General features: G+C 39.8%; 1 protein-coding gene across 1 annotated transcript; it reads left to right on the top strand.

Annotated features, from left to right (window-relative positions):
- The first annotated feature begins 4943 nt into the window (after positions 1-4943).
- LOC127447697 (uncharacterized) lies at positions 4944-15840 on the top strand. The gene is made up of 7 exons (XM_051709713.1): positions 4944-5029; positions 8149-8361; positions 9900-10070; positions 10236-10367; positions 10499-10668; positions 13578-13814; positions 13935-15840. Exons 1-7 carry the CDS (start codon positions 4966-4968, stop codon positions 14124-14126), a joined length of 1179 nt encoding a protein of 392 aa, XP_051565673.1. The 5' UTR covers positions 4944-4965; the 3' UTR covers positions 14127-15840.
- The last annotated feature ends 1608 nt before the right edge of the window (positions 15841-17448 follow it).

Below are 17448 nucleotides of genomic sequence, written 5' to 3'. Positions count from 1 at the left end.
ATGCTTTTACATGAATGAAAGTTGGTGTACAGATGTAACAACGTTAAAGAAGATGCGCTGTCCTAATTTGGAAGTGCTCTTTATTAACTATAAGCCTTTCTACTCAACGCGGGAGTTTTCCTCGTTTATTCTGGTAAGTGTTTACATCGCGCCAAATGCTTGTTTGAATGCCGCACTACAACAGCTGGCTGATCAAATCACAGACATGGAACAACAATACCAGGACTCAGTTATTATTATTCTTGGGGATTTTAACAAAGCAAACCTCACACGTGAACTGCCCAAATACAAACAGCAGATAGAAATATACTGGATCACTGCTACACAACAATAAAGGATGCATTTTTTAAGACAGAAATTAAAATCTGCTAAGCCTGTTGTAAGGACTGTAAAGGGACTGGAGCAACAAAGCAGAGCTGGAACTACAAGCCTGCTCTGACTGCACTGATTGGAGTGTTTTTGAAGCTGCAGACACAAATCTGGATGAGCTCACAGATACTGTAACATCATATATCAGTTTCTGTGAGGATATGTGCATTCCTACTAGGACTTATTTAACATTTAACAATGACAAACCATGGTTTACAGCAGAACTCAGGCAGCTTTGTCAGGCCAAAGAGGATGCTTACAGAGCTGGGGATAAAGTCTTGTACAATCAGGCCAGGAACACACTGAATAAGTGAATCAGAGTGGCTAAAAGAAGATACTCTGAGAAGCTGAAAAACAAGTTTTCAGCTAATGACCCTGCATCAGTGTGGAGTGGCATGAAACAACTTACGAATTACAGGACTCCTGCCCCCAACCCTGTGGTGGACCAATAACTGGCTGATGACCTGAATGTGTTCTACTGTAGATTTGAAAGGGCCAATCTCACACCCCACACCCGCTCTGACCTTCACTTCACACAAACAACAACACCTCCTGCAACCCCCCTCCTCCCCCCTCCTGCTACTCAACCAGCACTTAAGATCTGTGAAGATGATGTGTGCCTTGTCTTTCGAAAACAAAGGATAAGGAAAGCACAGGGCTCAGATGGCGCTTCACCTGCATGTCTTAGATCATGTGTTAACCAGCTGGCCCCCATCTTCACACAGATCTTCAATAGATCACTGGAGCAATGTGAAGTCCCATACTGCTTCAAATGTTCCACTATCATCCCCATCCCAAAGAAATCAAAAATCACAGGACTTAATGACTATAGTCATTTGAGAGACTGGTGTTGGCCCACCTGAAGGACACCACTGGACCCTTTCTAGATCCCCTTCAATTTGCTTATCGAGCAAACAGGTCTGTGGATGATGCAGTCAACATGGGATTGCATCATATCCTGCAACATCTGGACAGACCAGGGACAAATGCAAGGATCCTTTTTGTGGACTTCAGTTCGGCTTTCAACGCCATCATCCCAGCTATACTCCAGACTAAATTACACCAACTCTCTGTTCCCATGTCTATCTGTCAGTGGATTACCAGCTTTCTGACAGACAGGCAGCAGCTTGTGAGACAGGGTAAATTCACTTCCAGCACCTGTACAATCAGCACTGGTGCCCCCCAGGGTTAGTGCTCTCCCCACTACTCTTCTCCCTCTACACCAACGACTGCATCACCAAGAACCCCTCTGTCAAGCTCCTGAAGTTTGCAGATGACACCACCGTCATCGGCCTCATCCGAGATGACGATGAGTCTGCATACAGAAGGGAGGTTGAACAGCTGGCTGTCTGGTGCAGTCAAAACAACCTTGAGCTGAACACGCTCAAAATGGTGGAGATGATTGTGGACTTTAGTTGGAACCCCCCAACACTGTCCTCCCTCACCATTCTAAACAGCACTCTGTACTTCCTTCACCAGTTGAGGAAGTTCAACCTGCCACAGGCACTGCTGATACAGTTCTACTCAGCAGTCATTGAGTCTGTCCTCTGCACTTCAATAACTGTCTGGTTAGGTTCAGCTACGAAATTGGATATCAGAAGACTTCAAAGGACAGTTCGGACTGCTGAGAGGATTATTGGTTGCCTCCTGCCCTCCCTTCAAGAACTATACACTTCCAGAGTAAGGAAAAAGGCTGGAAAAATAACTCTTGACCCCACTCACCCTGCCCACTACCTTTTTGAACTGTTGCCTTCAGAGCTCTGAGTACCAGAACCGTCAGGCACAGGAACAGTTTTTTCCCCCAGGCTATCCATCTCATGAACAGTTAAAACTGCCCCTTTGAGCAATAATTAATGTGCAATACACAGCTTAGTCTTTTTCCAACACATCCTGCCTCTTCTGCCATTACATTCCCTTGCACTGTATATAACCGATTTGTATTTATATTTGCACTACGTATGTGTATGTGTGTGTGTATGTATGTATTTATGTATATATATTCATATATATATATATATATATATATATATATATATATATATACACGTGTGTGTGTGTATGTGTATTTATGTCTATATATATATATATATACAATATATACAATATATATATATATATATATATATATATATATATATATATATATATATATATATATATACACGTGTGTGTGTGTATGTGTATTTATGTCTATATATATATATATATATATATATATATATATATATATATATATTGTCTATTGTGTATTCTATGTATACTTTTTTCTTTTCAATATTTATCTATTTTTATATTCAATTTTAATTATTTTTTAAAAGTCTTGTTGCTGTTTTTGTATTGCTGTGTACTTGAAGCTCCTGTCACCAAGACAAATTCCTTGTATGCGTAAGCATACTTGGCAATAAAGCTCATTCTGTTTCTTGATTCGGATGAGTTTTATGCGCGCTGCAGTTGTGACGTCATTGGTGCCCTGCCGCTCTCCCGCTTTAAAGCCTTTTCACACGAGAAGTTACAAGAGCAAGTGTCTAGTTCAAGAGGCGGTTTTGATAGCGGTGCGGAGGTGGCGCTGAAGTGGTGCTTGTATACCCAAAATCCTGCAGCTTTCACGTGAACGGCTCTTCGCGACAGGCACCAAGAGAGAAAATAATATTTTATCATTTTTCTGGGCAGCAGCGTCTGGCTTAGTCAAAAAGTGAATGCTTTATTCACAGCCAATCATACAAAATGTTACTGAGCTCATAGCAGACTGCTTTATGCCTCAAAAATCTTGTAGAGATTTGAAAAAGCACGAGTTGGATTGACAGGTAAAATAAAAAAGAAGGAAATGAACAGACCTCAGTGGGTGTCATGAAGCTCTATGCTAGTCATAAATCTTACGCAAAGTATTTTACTCAATTCTAATGAAATTATAAATAACAACAAATAAAACATGATAATGATGAGCAAAATAATGCATCAGGATTTCTTGTAAGCAGATCACAGACATACACAAATCAACAATAAACACAAATGCCATTTTTACTTTATCATTTGTTTATCTCATGTTTAATCTCAAGTTTCATGTTCTCAACTTATTATGACTTAACTGAACAACTAATGATTTGATAAAACATCTATATGACTATATACACAGTTAAAGAAACAATGTGAGCCCAGTTTAAAATCTGTTTTGTCCAACAGCATCTGAAGTTTACAACAGAGTGTTGCCAGGGCACTTCTCAATCAGGTGAGGTAAACTAAATGCAGAATATTTCTCTCACATGCAAGTCTGCTGCCGCTGCTGTTGGTGTGCGTGTAGGTGTCTTCGCGAGTTCTTGTTGATTGTAATTAGCAACAGCCGCCCCTGAAATCGGGACACTAGCTCTCTACGCTTGCCGCGTCCCGTGTGAAACGGCCTTCAGTCCGCGTGAGGTCTAGTGGAGAGAGCAAGAACAGGCAAATTGTCATTGCAACATTCATAAACTGCATGTTTTCCATCTTACACAGCCTCCTCCAATACAGACCCACGAACTAGCAGTTGGACTCCAGCCTTTAGTAATTGAACACAACACAGCGCATAGATGTAGCCGTGACGGTGGCGGCCCGAGACCCGCTACATGAAAAGGATGTAGCCTACGTGCGAAGTTTTAAATCGCCGAAAGTCTCTATCGCTCTCAATTCAAAGTACTTTTGACCAAAGCAATAATATGCTGATAAATAGGCTACCGCAGGAGTGCTACAATGAATACAGAGTATTTTACTATGCGAAAACGCATTGAATTTATTAATTTATCTACCTGACGTCAAATGCAATAATACTAATATGTAATAGGCTACTTATCATTAAATTTGGCATATAACGTGTTTTAATAACATTTGGAAAAACAAATCGAGTGGATTATGGGATTTAAATGTCTGGCAGTTTCATCCTCAGAGAGTTCTCTCTCTCTCCTCCCTCCTTTCCCTGTTCAACAGCATGTCAGAGCCTGTGGGACGGTGCATCTGGATGCTGCTGTGAGCACCATAAAGAGCCGCATCTCTCCAAACTTCAGAAGACACATCGCCCATTCTGACGGTCACATAGACCTCCTGCAGCGTTCATTATCGGAATAAAATTAATAAAGTAAGTTTATTTCTCCAAAAAAAAAAAAAAAAAAAAAAAACAGACAGCCAAATATATATCTTTTCAAAAGCCAGAGCATGAAGTTCCAGTGCGTTTCACTTGTCATTTGTGCTGTACTTATTGGAAAGGTTTGCTCATCTCAGATCAAGTTGTCTCGTTTGGATCGATGGGTGAGAACTGGATTTCACTACCTGAAACTGAACCTGTGCTTGAGGGTCTCACTGCCGGAGAGCGAGTGCAAGAAACTGTCTCACCTCCACCTGAGCGGGGTGGCGGTGTACGTTTCTGAGTCCAGCACGGGAAAAGTGCTCGCGATCCTACCTGATTCATACACCACTGGGGCTGCACTGGCAAAGAAGATGGGCCATTCTGTGGACTCGAGTGTGGATGATGAGAGCAGGACAAATGAAGAGTTCTATCCCGGAGCGAGTGCGCATGACGCGGTGCTGCTTCTGGACCCCAGTCTCGGAGAGAGCTTCGGACACCCGTTGGTCATGTTCTATGTGGACTTCAACATAACCGAGAAGAAATGTTCTCATATGGATGGCATTTATCTTGGTGAGTGGACTGAATCGGCTAAAGATGTCGATATTTGAGATGGTCAGTCTAAAGAAGTGAGTAGAACTTCAACATTATTACATTTATTAAGATTTATTGACCACACAAGGAACGTGCATAGTAGAATTATCAGTAATATACCTTGTTTTAAAGTGTTCATCCTATACCAACATTTCCCAAAGTACACACAGTTGTTGTTACTACTAAATTCATTATAAATTAACATGGGATCTCCTTTAAATTGTAAATGAAGCTTTTTGTCATCATGCATTCCAAATGATTTCAATATAATGAACTTCAAAATTAAGTTTAATGTGTGAACAATCCCTTTTAGGTCTTTCAATATTATGCTTTTTAACAGCCAGTTTTGATGGCTTTTCAACACTATAGGACATACATTACAATGGTTATCTGCCATGTGACATGTTGCATAAAGTTGTGTTTGAGATTTGTGTTTTTATATGTGTGACAGAGAAACAGACAGAGAGCTCTGCACGAGGATCTACTCTTAGGTATAGTCAGGTCATGGACCCCTGCAGGGAAAGTGGAGGGCAGCCACACAACTGAGCCGAGAGTCGTGCATTCACAATAAATGTGGTCAATAATTTATCCCTGAGTGTGTGTTTAGTCCTTAACACTGGGGTTCAGTGCCTAGCCCAGCTCTGCCCACAGTTCACTTTACTGCCATACAAAGCCAAACGCAGTAATTACGCAGACACTAAAACTAAGAAAAATGCCTTCAAAGTTTTTGATTGTCCAGCCAAATGTGGATTATTTTTTTATTTATTTTATTTCTTTAGATTTTCTCCCCTTTTCTCCCCAATTTGGAATGCCCTTTTCCCAATGCGCTCTTAAGTCCTTGTGGTGGCGTAGTGACTCGCCTCAATCCGGGTGGCGGAGGACGAATCTCAGTTGCCTCCATGTCTGAGACAGTCAATCCGTGCATCTTATCACATGGCTTGTTGAGTGCGTTACCGCAGAGACCTAGTGCGTGTGGAGGCTTCATGCTATTCTCCGCGGCATCCACGCACAACTCGCCACGTGCCCCACCGAGAGCGAGAACCACATTATAGTGACCACGAGGAGGTTAACCCAATGTGACACTACCCACCCTAGCAAGGGGGCCAATTGGTAGCTTAGAAAGCCTGACTGGAGTCACTCTGCATGCCCTGGATTTGAACATGTGACTCCAGGTGTGGTAGTCAGCATCTTTGCTTGCTGAGCTACCCAGGACCCCAAAACCAAATGTGGATTATTAAAATTTTTACAATTTCTTTTCCCCGAATCTATGCATGTTTGAGCCAAACCCATCTGTCACAGGACAGACCATAGTCTAAAGCAGTGGTTCCCAACCCTGTTCCTGGAGGCCACCCAATACTACACATTTTGGATAGCTCCCTAATCAATCATACCTGATTCAACTCATCAGCTCGTTAGTGGAGACTCCAAGACCTGAACTGGGTGTGTCAAAAAAGGGTGATTTTCAAAATGTGCAGTATTGGGAGACCTCCAAGAACAGGGTTGAGAACCACTGGTCTAAAGGCCTGTGTTTACCATACCGGATTACACCCGGTCGACTGCATTGCCTTTCAAAGTATACTCTTTTGACCGCGAGTGAATATGAATGAGTTTGACGCATGCATACAAAGATTACTTTGTTATACTCTTTTAGTACAGTCAATGGCAGGTACATGTGCCACAGTCCGGGCAGACTGTGATAATGACAAAATCTGCGTAACACATACGCTGCGTGTTCAGATCAGCAATGCAGACAACCAAAATATACTTTAGTCTTAAGAGACACAATTACTGCATTTTGCCTTTGTAGGGGAGATTAGCGAAGGACAAGTCGGCCTCTCAACTTTGACCTGAACTTGAACATTTGCACTGTAACTAGTAAATGAGAGAAACAAAAACATTTTAAGAGTGTGATGACAACTTGAAAATCATTAAAGATTGTATTAGTTTTCAGTTTATTCACTTTTCCATATGAATGTCTGAGAACATGGTTAAGAATCACAGTAACAGCTGATGTTCAAATATTGTCCAGAACATTGTAATTTAATATATAGACTCATTGTAAATTACAGACAATTTCAACCTCATTTCATACGATGTTAATTTATATGATTTTGTATTCAAGATACACACATCCTGCCTCAAGCCTTGAATAAATCAAGATGCTTCAAATAATATTTTTATTGTTACGTCAAGTGACGTAATGTTGAGTGTATGCATGTTGCTGTGATGTACTGTTATTTATTTTCTATAATCCCCACCTGTGATTGGTGTCAGACAAGAGTATAAAACAGACTGCTGCAAATCTAGGGGTGCAGAAAATGAGGCTTGGAAAGTGTAATAATGACCGAAAATGATATGATAAAAATGCTCTGGTTCAAGGCAGAAAGGCTTGTAACACTGTGTGACTCAATTCAAATCTGCAACCACTTTTAAGCTTGTATGATTCCAAAACTGACCATCTCATCTGAAAATGTGGTGAGAGTCAGAGATCTGTATGAAAGCTGGCCACATTTGAAATCATCCCAGCTCTCTTTGGTTTTTGTAATGGATCCTCAGATACGATTGACCACAGAGAGAGATAAGTTTGGGCTACTGATTCTGTCTTACCACACATTCTGAGAGCATTGGCCAGCCAAGGAAACATTTCATTGTAAGGAGACAAATTTACTTGCTGAGTAAAATGGATTTATAATGGATTGTGATTACATCTCCTGTGCTACTGTCTATTCAAAGCCTCCTTAGCATGAAACTGATAGAGGTTGCTTGGCATCAGTAGCCCAGCGGTCTTGTCTAAACTGCAGCTGCAATGTGTTTGATAACAGTTTGGAACAGAGGAATGAATAGATAGCAGTTATGGCACATTCCTGAAAGAATGTGCACTGTTGTGCCCAGTATTAGGCTACGCATGTTTAAAAGGTATTATTGCTTTTGTGAGAGCATTTTCTTGGATAAAAAGTTTTGATTAACTCTACTTGTATAACCTAAGGTATAAAAAACATTGAAAGCTGAACTACAAGCTGGGCTGATCACTGCTAGGTGACAATCAGCAGGTAATATTTTGACATGTTCTGCTTAACGCAACGTGTGTTGACATACAGGTGAGGAGTGCTTGACGATGGCTGTGAAAACCCACTGCCAAAACCAGTTGAAGCGGAGGCGGAGTCGCAGTGATCGTATGGCGAGCCGAGCAAGGGGAACGATAGGCAGAACCGGCCGCGTGGAGCATAACAGCGGCCTCTGTGAGATTCACTTTCTCCCCCTGGTGGTCGGAGTGAAGGACAGCAACCGAACACAACGCCTACACTGTGTGGGTGAGTCAATGAATTGTGAAGTTGAACAGGTTTAATTATATTTGGAATGTCAACGCAAAAATCTGGATGAGTTTTGGACTGGATGAATGGAAGCAGTAACGAGTGAATGAAGCTGAAGTGTGTTATTTCTGTAGCACTAGTATCAACAAACAGACTTGGGAAAGATTTTCAGAACAGACTCTCTGAACACACCTCCGTTTTCCATAGGGTGAACAAACCTGCCCAAAACTCATGCCATTGGTTGAACCAATGTTGCCAAGTCGGGCAGGTTGGGATTCTCAAACAAAGAGTAATGTCTTGATAGCACCACAGTGTTTATTCTTTTTGGGGAAATCAGCTAACACATTTCTTACTTGTAGTTTTCTCTGCACATTAATTTGGGATAGGACAAATTATTTTAACTTCGAAAAAATAACACTTCAGCTATAACAAAGGAAGATGTGCCAGCCAGCTTGCTGTCATTGTGAGAATTTTGGGAGACTGCATAAAAATGCTGGATGGAAACACCAAGATGTAAATAAAATCTCCAAATGAACATAAAAAACATGCTTGCTTGAAGTAGATACATTTTTAATTCAAAAAGAAGACAAGCACATAAAATACTATGGAAATAGAAGCCTAGCTATAGTTCTATCAAGAAGACTAGTAGTAAGCATCACGTCATTCAATTTAGGCATCTCATCCAATCATAATCTAGTCTGCTTTATAAGCTGTCCTCCATCGCTTCGTTATTGCGCCTTTGTTTGTAATTAACACTAGAGGCACTACATCAACATGCATTTTATTGACTTTCACACAAATCACGACCACAATGTCTGATTATGATTTTATAAACACTTATTTTTCAAACTATTACTAATACTCACACACTGCTGTCATAGTAACAAAACACTTTTACTGTAACGCATTATTTGAAAAATGATGTACTGTAAAGCTTGTATTACAGACTAACCTACATTTACACATTTATTCCAATGTGATTAGCTTTCACGATAGCTCACCTCATAGAGTTTTGGACGTTGTACTCGGAAGTCTGTGCGCAGCAAAGCACACAAACTGACACGTGAGATGAAAGTGTCATAGAAGTGACAAGAAATGAAGTGGTTGCTTCTGAAAATGTGCTTTACATTTCTTATTTTGTTTTTGGACACTAATGGTTAGGTTTAGGTGTTGTTTTAGGGTAAGGATGTTTGTTTTGTTTACCTCTCATTTGATTTTAGAACACTATAGGTCAGGTTTAGTTTAAAGTTAAAGGTTAGGGAGGTATGTTTTACTCATTAAAATCTAATATTAATCTAATATTCACCTAAAAAACCTTGTCTGATTACAACAACATTTCACTCGCTTTTGGCGCCCCCCTCTGGACATTTCACTGGGAAACTGCAGCCAAACGTGAAGTAAGGCATGCAATTTCTTTTTGCAAAAATGTTGCTATGGTCATGTAATGTTAATGATATCAGGCTGAGTGCATTTGTGTTTTGACACCGCACTGTCAAAACACTACTGTGTCCTAAGTCATGTGCTTGTCGCTATGACAGATCACCCAGACTTTGCCAGATGCCCACAGCCTTTGCCCATGACCAGCCCCAGTTTGCCTATCTCCAGCTGTGAGCTCAGTACAAACACCCACCGGTGCCAACAGCAACGCCTTGCCACACACCTGTCCTGCCGCCTCTACCAGACATGTGATCATGCTGTTCTCTTGTCAGGTATAAAAACATTGATTCAAAGAACACCTTATATATATATATAATCTGACCACAGATCATCCTATTGATGTTTGAAATTCCGGACAAATACTTGGACTTATCAGCTGTCTCAGTCATGGTTACTCTTACAGGTATGCATATGAGCTTTAACATGTGTATCTGCAGGTGGCTGGCAGGAGCAGATAACATACCAGCACCATGTGCAGAACCTACAACTCTTTTACCAGATGCTGAGGAACAACGGCTTCCATAAGGACCACATAAAGACATTCTTTGCTGGGAATGGACAGGTAGCAGGTCAGAGGACATTTTAAGTCAAGCTTTTATTAAGGCATTTGTAATATGTTCTTCACTCTGAGTAATAGGTAATCTAGTCTGCGTTTTTAACAGCAGCACGTATCTTGTTTCCATTCACTTTATTTTCATAGCAAAAGACACAGAGGGGATGTATCCAGCCACAGAAAAAGATGCGATCAGGAAACACATTTCCTATATCTGCCGAAAGCAGCACTGTGCAGATTCTCTGGTTTTGTACCTGAACAGCCCCACACGCAATGACGGAACCATGCTGCTCTGGGACCGCAATAACAATGGCATTGTGAGTGTGTGCCTCTGGTGAAACACTCTGATGCATGCATAGTATATCTGCATTTGGACTAGATACACCAAAGTTAAATTTCAAACATTTGTTGTCAGAAACGACTATAAAGCGCAACAGTGATCACCCACTTTTTCAGGGGCCTTGGTTTCCGAAGAATTTTTCCCATTTATTTTCTACATAGGGATTTTAAAAAATTCTGTGTTCTGTGACTCCAGCCAGGTCTCCTAACCAACCAAATTGGCCCGGTTGCTAGGGAGGGTAGAGTCACATGGGGTAACCTCCTCATGGTCCGCGATTAGGGGTTCTCGCTTTCAATGGGATGCGTGGTAAGTTGTGCGTGGATCGTGTAGAGTAGCATGAGTCTCCACATGCTGTGAGTCTCCACGGTGTCATGCACAGCGAGCCACCTGATAAGATGTGCGGATTGACTGTCTCAGAAGTGGAGGCAACTGAGACTTGTCCTCCGCCACCCGGATTGAGGTGAGTAACCGCGACACCACGAGGACCTACTAAGAAGTGGGAACTGGGCATTCCAAATTGGGAGAAAAGGGGATTATATATATATATATATATATATATATATATATATATATATATATATATATATATATATATATATATATATATATATATAAAAAGAGTTCTAAGCCATGAACCAAACCAACCAGCTTCAAGATGAATCACAGCAATACTAACCTTGATCTAAAGCAAAAAAGTATTTGAAAATAGGAAAGGTACAAGATTACATGGACTTAAATTCTTTTATGAGGCAGAGAACTACTCATTGCAAATGATATAATCAAATGATAAACAACAATACAACATAAAACAATTGACTTATTGTCATTGATTATATGTATTCAAACATATTTATTATTTACAAGTTTATTGCAAAATATTCATCATTACAAATATAAGTAGTTTGAGAGTGTAGGGTGATTAAGTCATTTGCAGTGCTTCATGGGAATGGAAGGTCGCTGCTAAGCTCTTTTGCCTCGAATTCTGTTCCCATGGTATCAGTTGATTGGTGGATCTCTCTTCAGGGTTATGGGGGTTCAGATATTAAACATGTTTTTTTTTAAGTTGAAATGACACACTTGTGGCTTCTACAAAGCATAAACCATTGCTTAACCTTTGAGCTCATGGTAGGTCTGTCCTAATGGCTGTCTTCAAGGTATATACGTTATAGTTAAAAAACAATTTCTTTATGGAGAAAGTGATTGGGATTTTTACTTTTTACTGGAACACACTACTGTATATTAAATGGAAAGCAAATCTTTCAGTTCATTAGATTTCTTGTAACAGGATTGTATTTTCAGAAAGACAGGCCCACAAATCTAGTAAAGCTTCTTTCATCTCGATTTTTCAAGCATGTACAGTACTGAGTAATGCGAAAGGTGCTATTACATTTGGGGGTCCAGGAAGCACAGAGAGGATGAATGAATCAGAGTGCAGAGTTTAGGAATGTGAGAACATCCCTTATCTTTCCGTAAATGAGTCCAATGTGTTTCCCTTAGCCCACCACTTCAAAGTGCCCACTAACCAAAGGATAAAAGTGTTATGCTATGGACATTGACTTCTGGTTGACTCTCATCTCACCATTCTGTTTCATTTCTTGGTAGTGATGACTTAGTTTAGGCTACTCTTTGCACTTTGTTTTTTTTTTTTTTTTTCTTATGACACTTATTCCCTTAATGCATATTCAAAAACTAGTGTAGACTCCTCACTTAATAAAAAAGATTGAAGAGATTAGATCAAATTTCATGGAGAAATATGGCAAGCACAATCTTAAGCCTCCTATCTTATCAAAAAACACAGACAGGTCCCTTTATCAACTCACAACAGACAAGCCATCCACCTCTTCTGAAAAATCCCTAATTTTATCTATCATTAATACGATAATTCCAGAAACTGTGCACACATTTAATTATATTGCTTCTATAAAGTACACTCATGCTGCTTTACTAAAGTCCCACAATCCTTTGCTAAAGGTGCTCAGTAATCCTGGCCATATGTTTAGAGCAGGGCAAACTGAAGGGAGCAGACTGCACAGTAAAGCCCACCCTTCCATGACAATGGGGACAGACTCTCTAGGGACAAAGGCAAAAACCTGATCCCCAGACAAGGATGTTGTGGGGGGGCTTGAGAGACAAGGACCACACAGGATCAGGGCCACCAGACACTCTGCTTCCCACAGGAAAACTGCTCTTTTCTGCTTAAAGAAGAGAGTACGGTTAACTATTCATTTTTAGCTGCCTTATGCTTGAACATCAGGTCAGGAGTCAGGACAAACAAATCTCAGCCTCTCTCTTAATAAAAGTTTCTTTAAAGAGGCCACAGTCATATTAGTGATATTCTAAGACAGTGTTTTTTGAAATGATGGTCCAAAAGGCAGTTTGTCTTTAACAAACTTATGTAAAACAGAATAAACACAATTTAAAAAATGGACAGTTTCAGCTCTAATTTCTAAATGGATGAGCCACATTCAAAGATGATATATAGCCTGTATGTAACTGCACTTCAGTTAAATTAATGTGGCAAGTCTACATAGTTACAGTATCAGCTACAGTTAGGCTAATTAACTATATTACTTGGTGGAAGAATTGTTTAATACTATTATTGATAATAAATGAAATTATGTATTGAACATTGGTGTCTTTTATCATTATGCTGGTACCACTGCTTTATAACAATTTTAGCCACTTGAGTTCTTACGTTACAGTGGTTTTACCTCACACTGTGCCTATGAACACCCCTTACTGTGGTAAAATAACTAACGCTTAGCTTCACATGGCTTCTTGCTTTTATAAAATTGCATTTTAAGACAAAATCTACATAAAAATTTCATTGTGTATTACAGAAAAGCTGTACATTACATTAAAGGAAATAATGTCTTGTTTCTCCAGGCTGATCTGAAGGAGCGTTACTCCGTGAGAGAACTTTTGGCAGATCTGGCAGGGTGCAGGGCCAGTCGAGTGCTGCTGTTTGTGGAGCAGAGCTACTGTGGGGCACTCAGCAGGAGACTGATGAGGTCTCTCAAAGACGTCAATGTTGTGCTGCTGAATGGGCTGCCCTGGGTGAAGACAGCTGAGTTTTGGGCATCTCTGCACCCATCCCAGTGCCTCATAGACCATCTCAGTAAGGTAAGAAGAAAAACTGCATGACTTTACAAAGCATTTCCCAGTTATGTACAGTCAAAGCCAAATAATATGAATATAGGCTATACATTTTTTGTAAAATTCCTTCTTTTCTTAAACAAATAGCAGAGTTCTATGATACCACGAGTGGGTGATGCTGCCCTGGGCCTGCTGAATGTCACTCTGGCAGGTGCTCCGTGTAACTCTACCCCACCCCTCACTGAGGCTGAGATGCGGAAGGAGTACATGGGCTGCCAAAACCTGCCTACAGCCCTGTGGTACCAAAAACGGCCCAAGTCTGACAACAACAGGAACTGAGGGGAAAAAGCATAATGCCAAAAACCTCTTTGACCACTTTCAGGACTTTAAAATGGACCAATGCTACAGTTTTCCAGTCACCTAATTCGGACACTTCAATGTTCAGTTGGATCCCAGTTTGGGACACTCCAGTTATGGAGTACTTCCTTCTAAAAGAGAGGAAAACATGTACCTACCAGTAGTCCTAAAAGTATGACTTTGTATAATCCACAACCTTTAAACCATGACCAACCATTTCCTCTTCCAATCAACCTGTGTGTGCATACTTAATTCACCAAGTGAAGCACATAGACCTTGACAAGCTGTTGAGGAATGTACAACAAAAAGTGTGCTTAAACAACTGAAAGAAGAGGAAGTAATGCAGGACAGAGACAGAGAGAAAGTGTCTCTCATGTCCTCACTCTGAACTGCAGTTCCCCTGCTTGGCATCCCATGGGGTGCATCCCATGCTCAACTTCTCCTCTCTCTGCCTGCCATGGGAGTTCAGCCCAGGGGCAACAGCACTCCTTTACCAGAATGTTCTTCCTTGGGTCAAAGCACAGGGCACGCCTGGAACTAAACAATGGTGACAACGCCACTCTGATACACACCTCACACTCACTTTAACATTTCAGGACAAATCTACATGCACCTCCTCCTTCAAGCTTAATATGGGACAGAGTGGTCCTGCATGATTTAGTAATGAGAAATGTTTTTCACTGTGTCTGGACCCTAGCAGACACTGGGCTCTGCAAGCATGTATGTAAGGAAGAACTCTTACTCCCTTATTCCACTCTGTTCTAAACACTCTGCAGCATTTCCTTATCTTCTCATCCATTAAAAAACTAGTAACAGATAACGATGACAGTGACGAGAAGATATTTCAGGCTACATGCCATTCCAAGCTGACCCTATGGGAATTCCTACACATTCTTCATAAATTACCAACAGTCTGAGGACATATTTCTGTAACATTTTTCTGGCCTAATTTACATTAAAAGTTAAGACTGTGTAAAAGTTCACAGCAGTGAAACCAGCAAATGAGCCACAATCCATATGGACCCTCACTCCTTCCTGGTTTTTCTATACTATTGGCCAACCCCTCTCAAAACAAACATCAATGCATTTAAGTCAATCATTATAAGTCTGAGCCTAAATCATTCAAGACAAATACCAATTTTTTGTAGTTCAGAAATGTGTTATTCTGTAAATATTTCTGTCATGTTCTGCTTAATGTGTTTTATTGTCAGTAGTTCTTACATGTCTTTGTGAGTGTTAAACCATAGCTTGAGCGAAAAGATGTAAATACTCTAAATAAATTAACTTTTGTACATAGTCAGGGTTGAATTTATTTACAGACTTTATTTCTAGTTTTAAAACTAAAAAAATGTGTTTTATTAAAATGATTACACAGAGAATGAAAATACAAAAAGTAGGTTATAAAATCTTTGTTCTACAGAACATCCAGCTTTTGTTATACCAAAGCAACCACTCAATAACATGTTATGATAGCTTTTAAAGGCTATAGGCTAATCTTCCCTTTTTGGTATTTCTGTGAATGTCTAATTCATATTCCTTTATTACCTACCAGCTTTGTAAAAGCTATTTATCTTTTAAAATGAATTCATTTTATCATACTGTAACTCACAATTTCATTCAGGATTTTTAAATCACCCTGCCCTTTTTGTTAAACTGCATTCAAACCACATTGCAAAGCATGTCATTGATATTAAAATTCTAGCTGAATGTAGATGATGAGTGTTTCCATGTACATTTTATAATCTTATATATGTTAACAAAGGATTAAATATTTCTTTGGAAATTACATATTACAAAAGGGGATAGGTTCTCTATTTGTTCCAATAAAGAATTCACACTATTAAAATGGTCAAACGTTTTGGCTAAATCCAAATTAGTCCAACAATGGTTATATCACTGACAAGAGTATATGGTCTTTCTAAAAATATATTTATGTAGAAAAAAATATAGGCAGCACAAATTGACAGTGTACATATTACACATACTACAGGCTCCTGAAATAATAACTACAGTTATAACATTGTAAAATTACAAGAAACTGACAAGTACATACTTGCATAAATTTAAAGCAATATGAACACTGTAATATAAAGTGTGACCAAAACATCTTGTAACAGCACTATAATGAAACAAAATTTGTCAGATGGTGCTGAGCATGTTACCAACAATTCCCAACTGTAAAACACAATGATCAGTATGACAGAGATACTTCCACATCTCAATCTACACAATTCACTGAATGGGAGTGTAAACACACCAGCCGACCTGACGAAGTGTAAATGTGTATATATTTACTGCTGTGGCTCCAGTGGTTGATCCTCTGTCTTTGGGCTCTGCTGTTGTTTTAGCCACAATGCTGAGTACAGTCCCCCCATGGCAAGCAGCTTGTTTTATTGGTAAAGGCTTACTAGTTTCACGATAATGAAATCTAATTTACCACATTAACATTGAAATAGTAATTATTTTGCACAGAACCTAGAACTGCAGTGTGAACATATGTGTGAACATGTGTAACTTGCATCAAGCTAAATATGAATCTCTTTTTTGAAACAGTGGGTAAATAGTTCATTTCAGTATTTTACAATGCTTCATAAATGCTACTGATGCAAAAGATTGTGTTGATAAATTAGTTTAAATGTTAAATGTAAACAGTGTGCACACCTGCTGACTTGTCAGCCAGATTTCAAGCAGGTTTAAAATCCGTCGTAACATCTGCAACTTGTCAGGCAATGGTTCTGTAATCTGACACTTCTAGTCGCAGACCAGTCACCGACTCAAAACAAGACAAGCTGGAGTCAAGTAGTCTGCGTTAGGCTTGATGCAGTACCTCAGTGTTCACATCACATGCCCAGTGTGAATGCTATAACCTGTTAATATGGCCTCTGAAATTAATATGCGCCGCTCTATGAAACAGGTCTTAAAGCAGCGGTTTAACCTTACAGGGGATTGGAGAAGCCAAGCGATGGCTGACTCCAGAAATCACTTCAGGGCGAGGGAGTCCTCAGGACATCTCCATTTCCTTTCACTGTTTCTCAGATTGCCTAAAACACAGAATTAGGAGGGTCGGTCTAGGGTCAAGTTTGCTGAGGCATCATTTACTCAGAAGTATGACTTCAAAAGCAGACACCATACAGGGCTTCAAGCTCTAGGAGTGAGAACGTGGAAAATGCTCATCTTGTAATGGAATAACACACCAGAATTTATTTCAAATGGTCCTGAGTAAAAAAATGAATAAAAAAAAAAAATATTCATATTTCATATGTAGTAACTAACATTAACCAAGATTAATAAATGCTAGAAATAT

This window comes from Myxocyprinus asiaticus, chromosome 11 (assembly GCF_019703515.2).
Source record: "Myxocyprinus asiaticus isolate MX2 ecotype Aquarium Trade chromosome 11, UBuf_Myxa_2, whole genome shotgun sequence".
In the NCBI taxonomy this organism is placed as follows: Eukaryota; Metazoa; Chordata; class Actinopteri; order Cypriniformes; family Catostomidae; genus Myxocyprinus; species Myxocyprinus asiaticus.
The sequence above is the reverse complement of the archived record's forward strand: the minus strand, read 5'-3'. Positions and strand labels throughout refer to the sequence as shown.

Coding starts and splice junctions, on each gene's coding strand:
- LOC127447697 (XM_051709713.1), top strand. CDS start 4,966: ATGTTCTATGTGGACTTCAACATAACCGAGAAGAAATGTTCTCATATG. Junction 10,368..10,498: donor TGGGAATGGACAGGTAGCAG/GTCAGAGGACAT, acceptor TTATTTTCATAG/CAAAAGACACAGAGGGGATG. Junction 10,669..13,577: donor ACCGCAATAACAATGGCATT/GTGAGTGTGTGC, acceptor TTGTTTCTCCAG/GCTGATCTGAAGGAGCGTTA.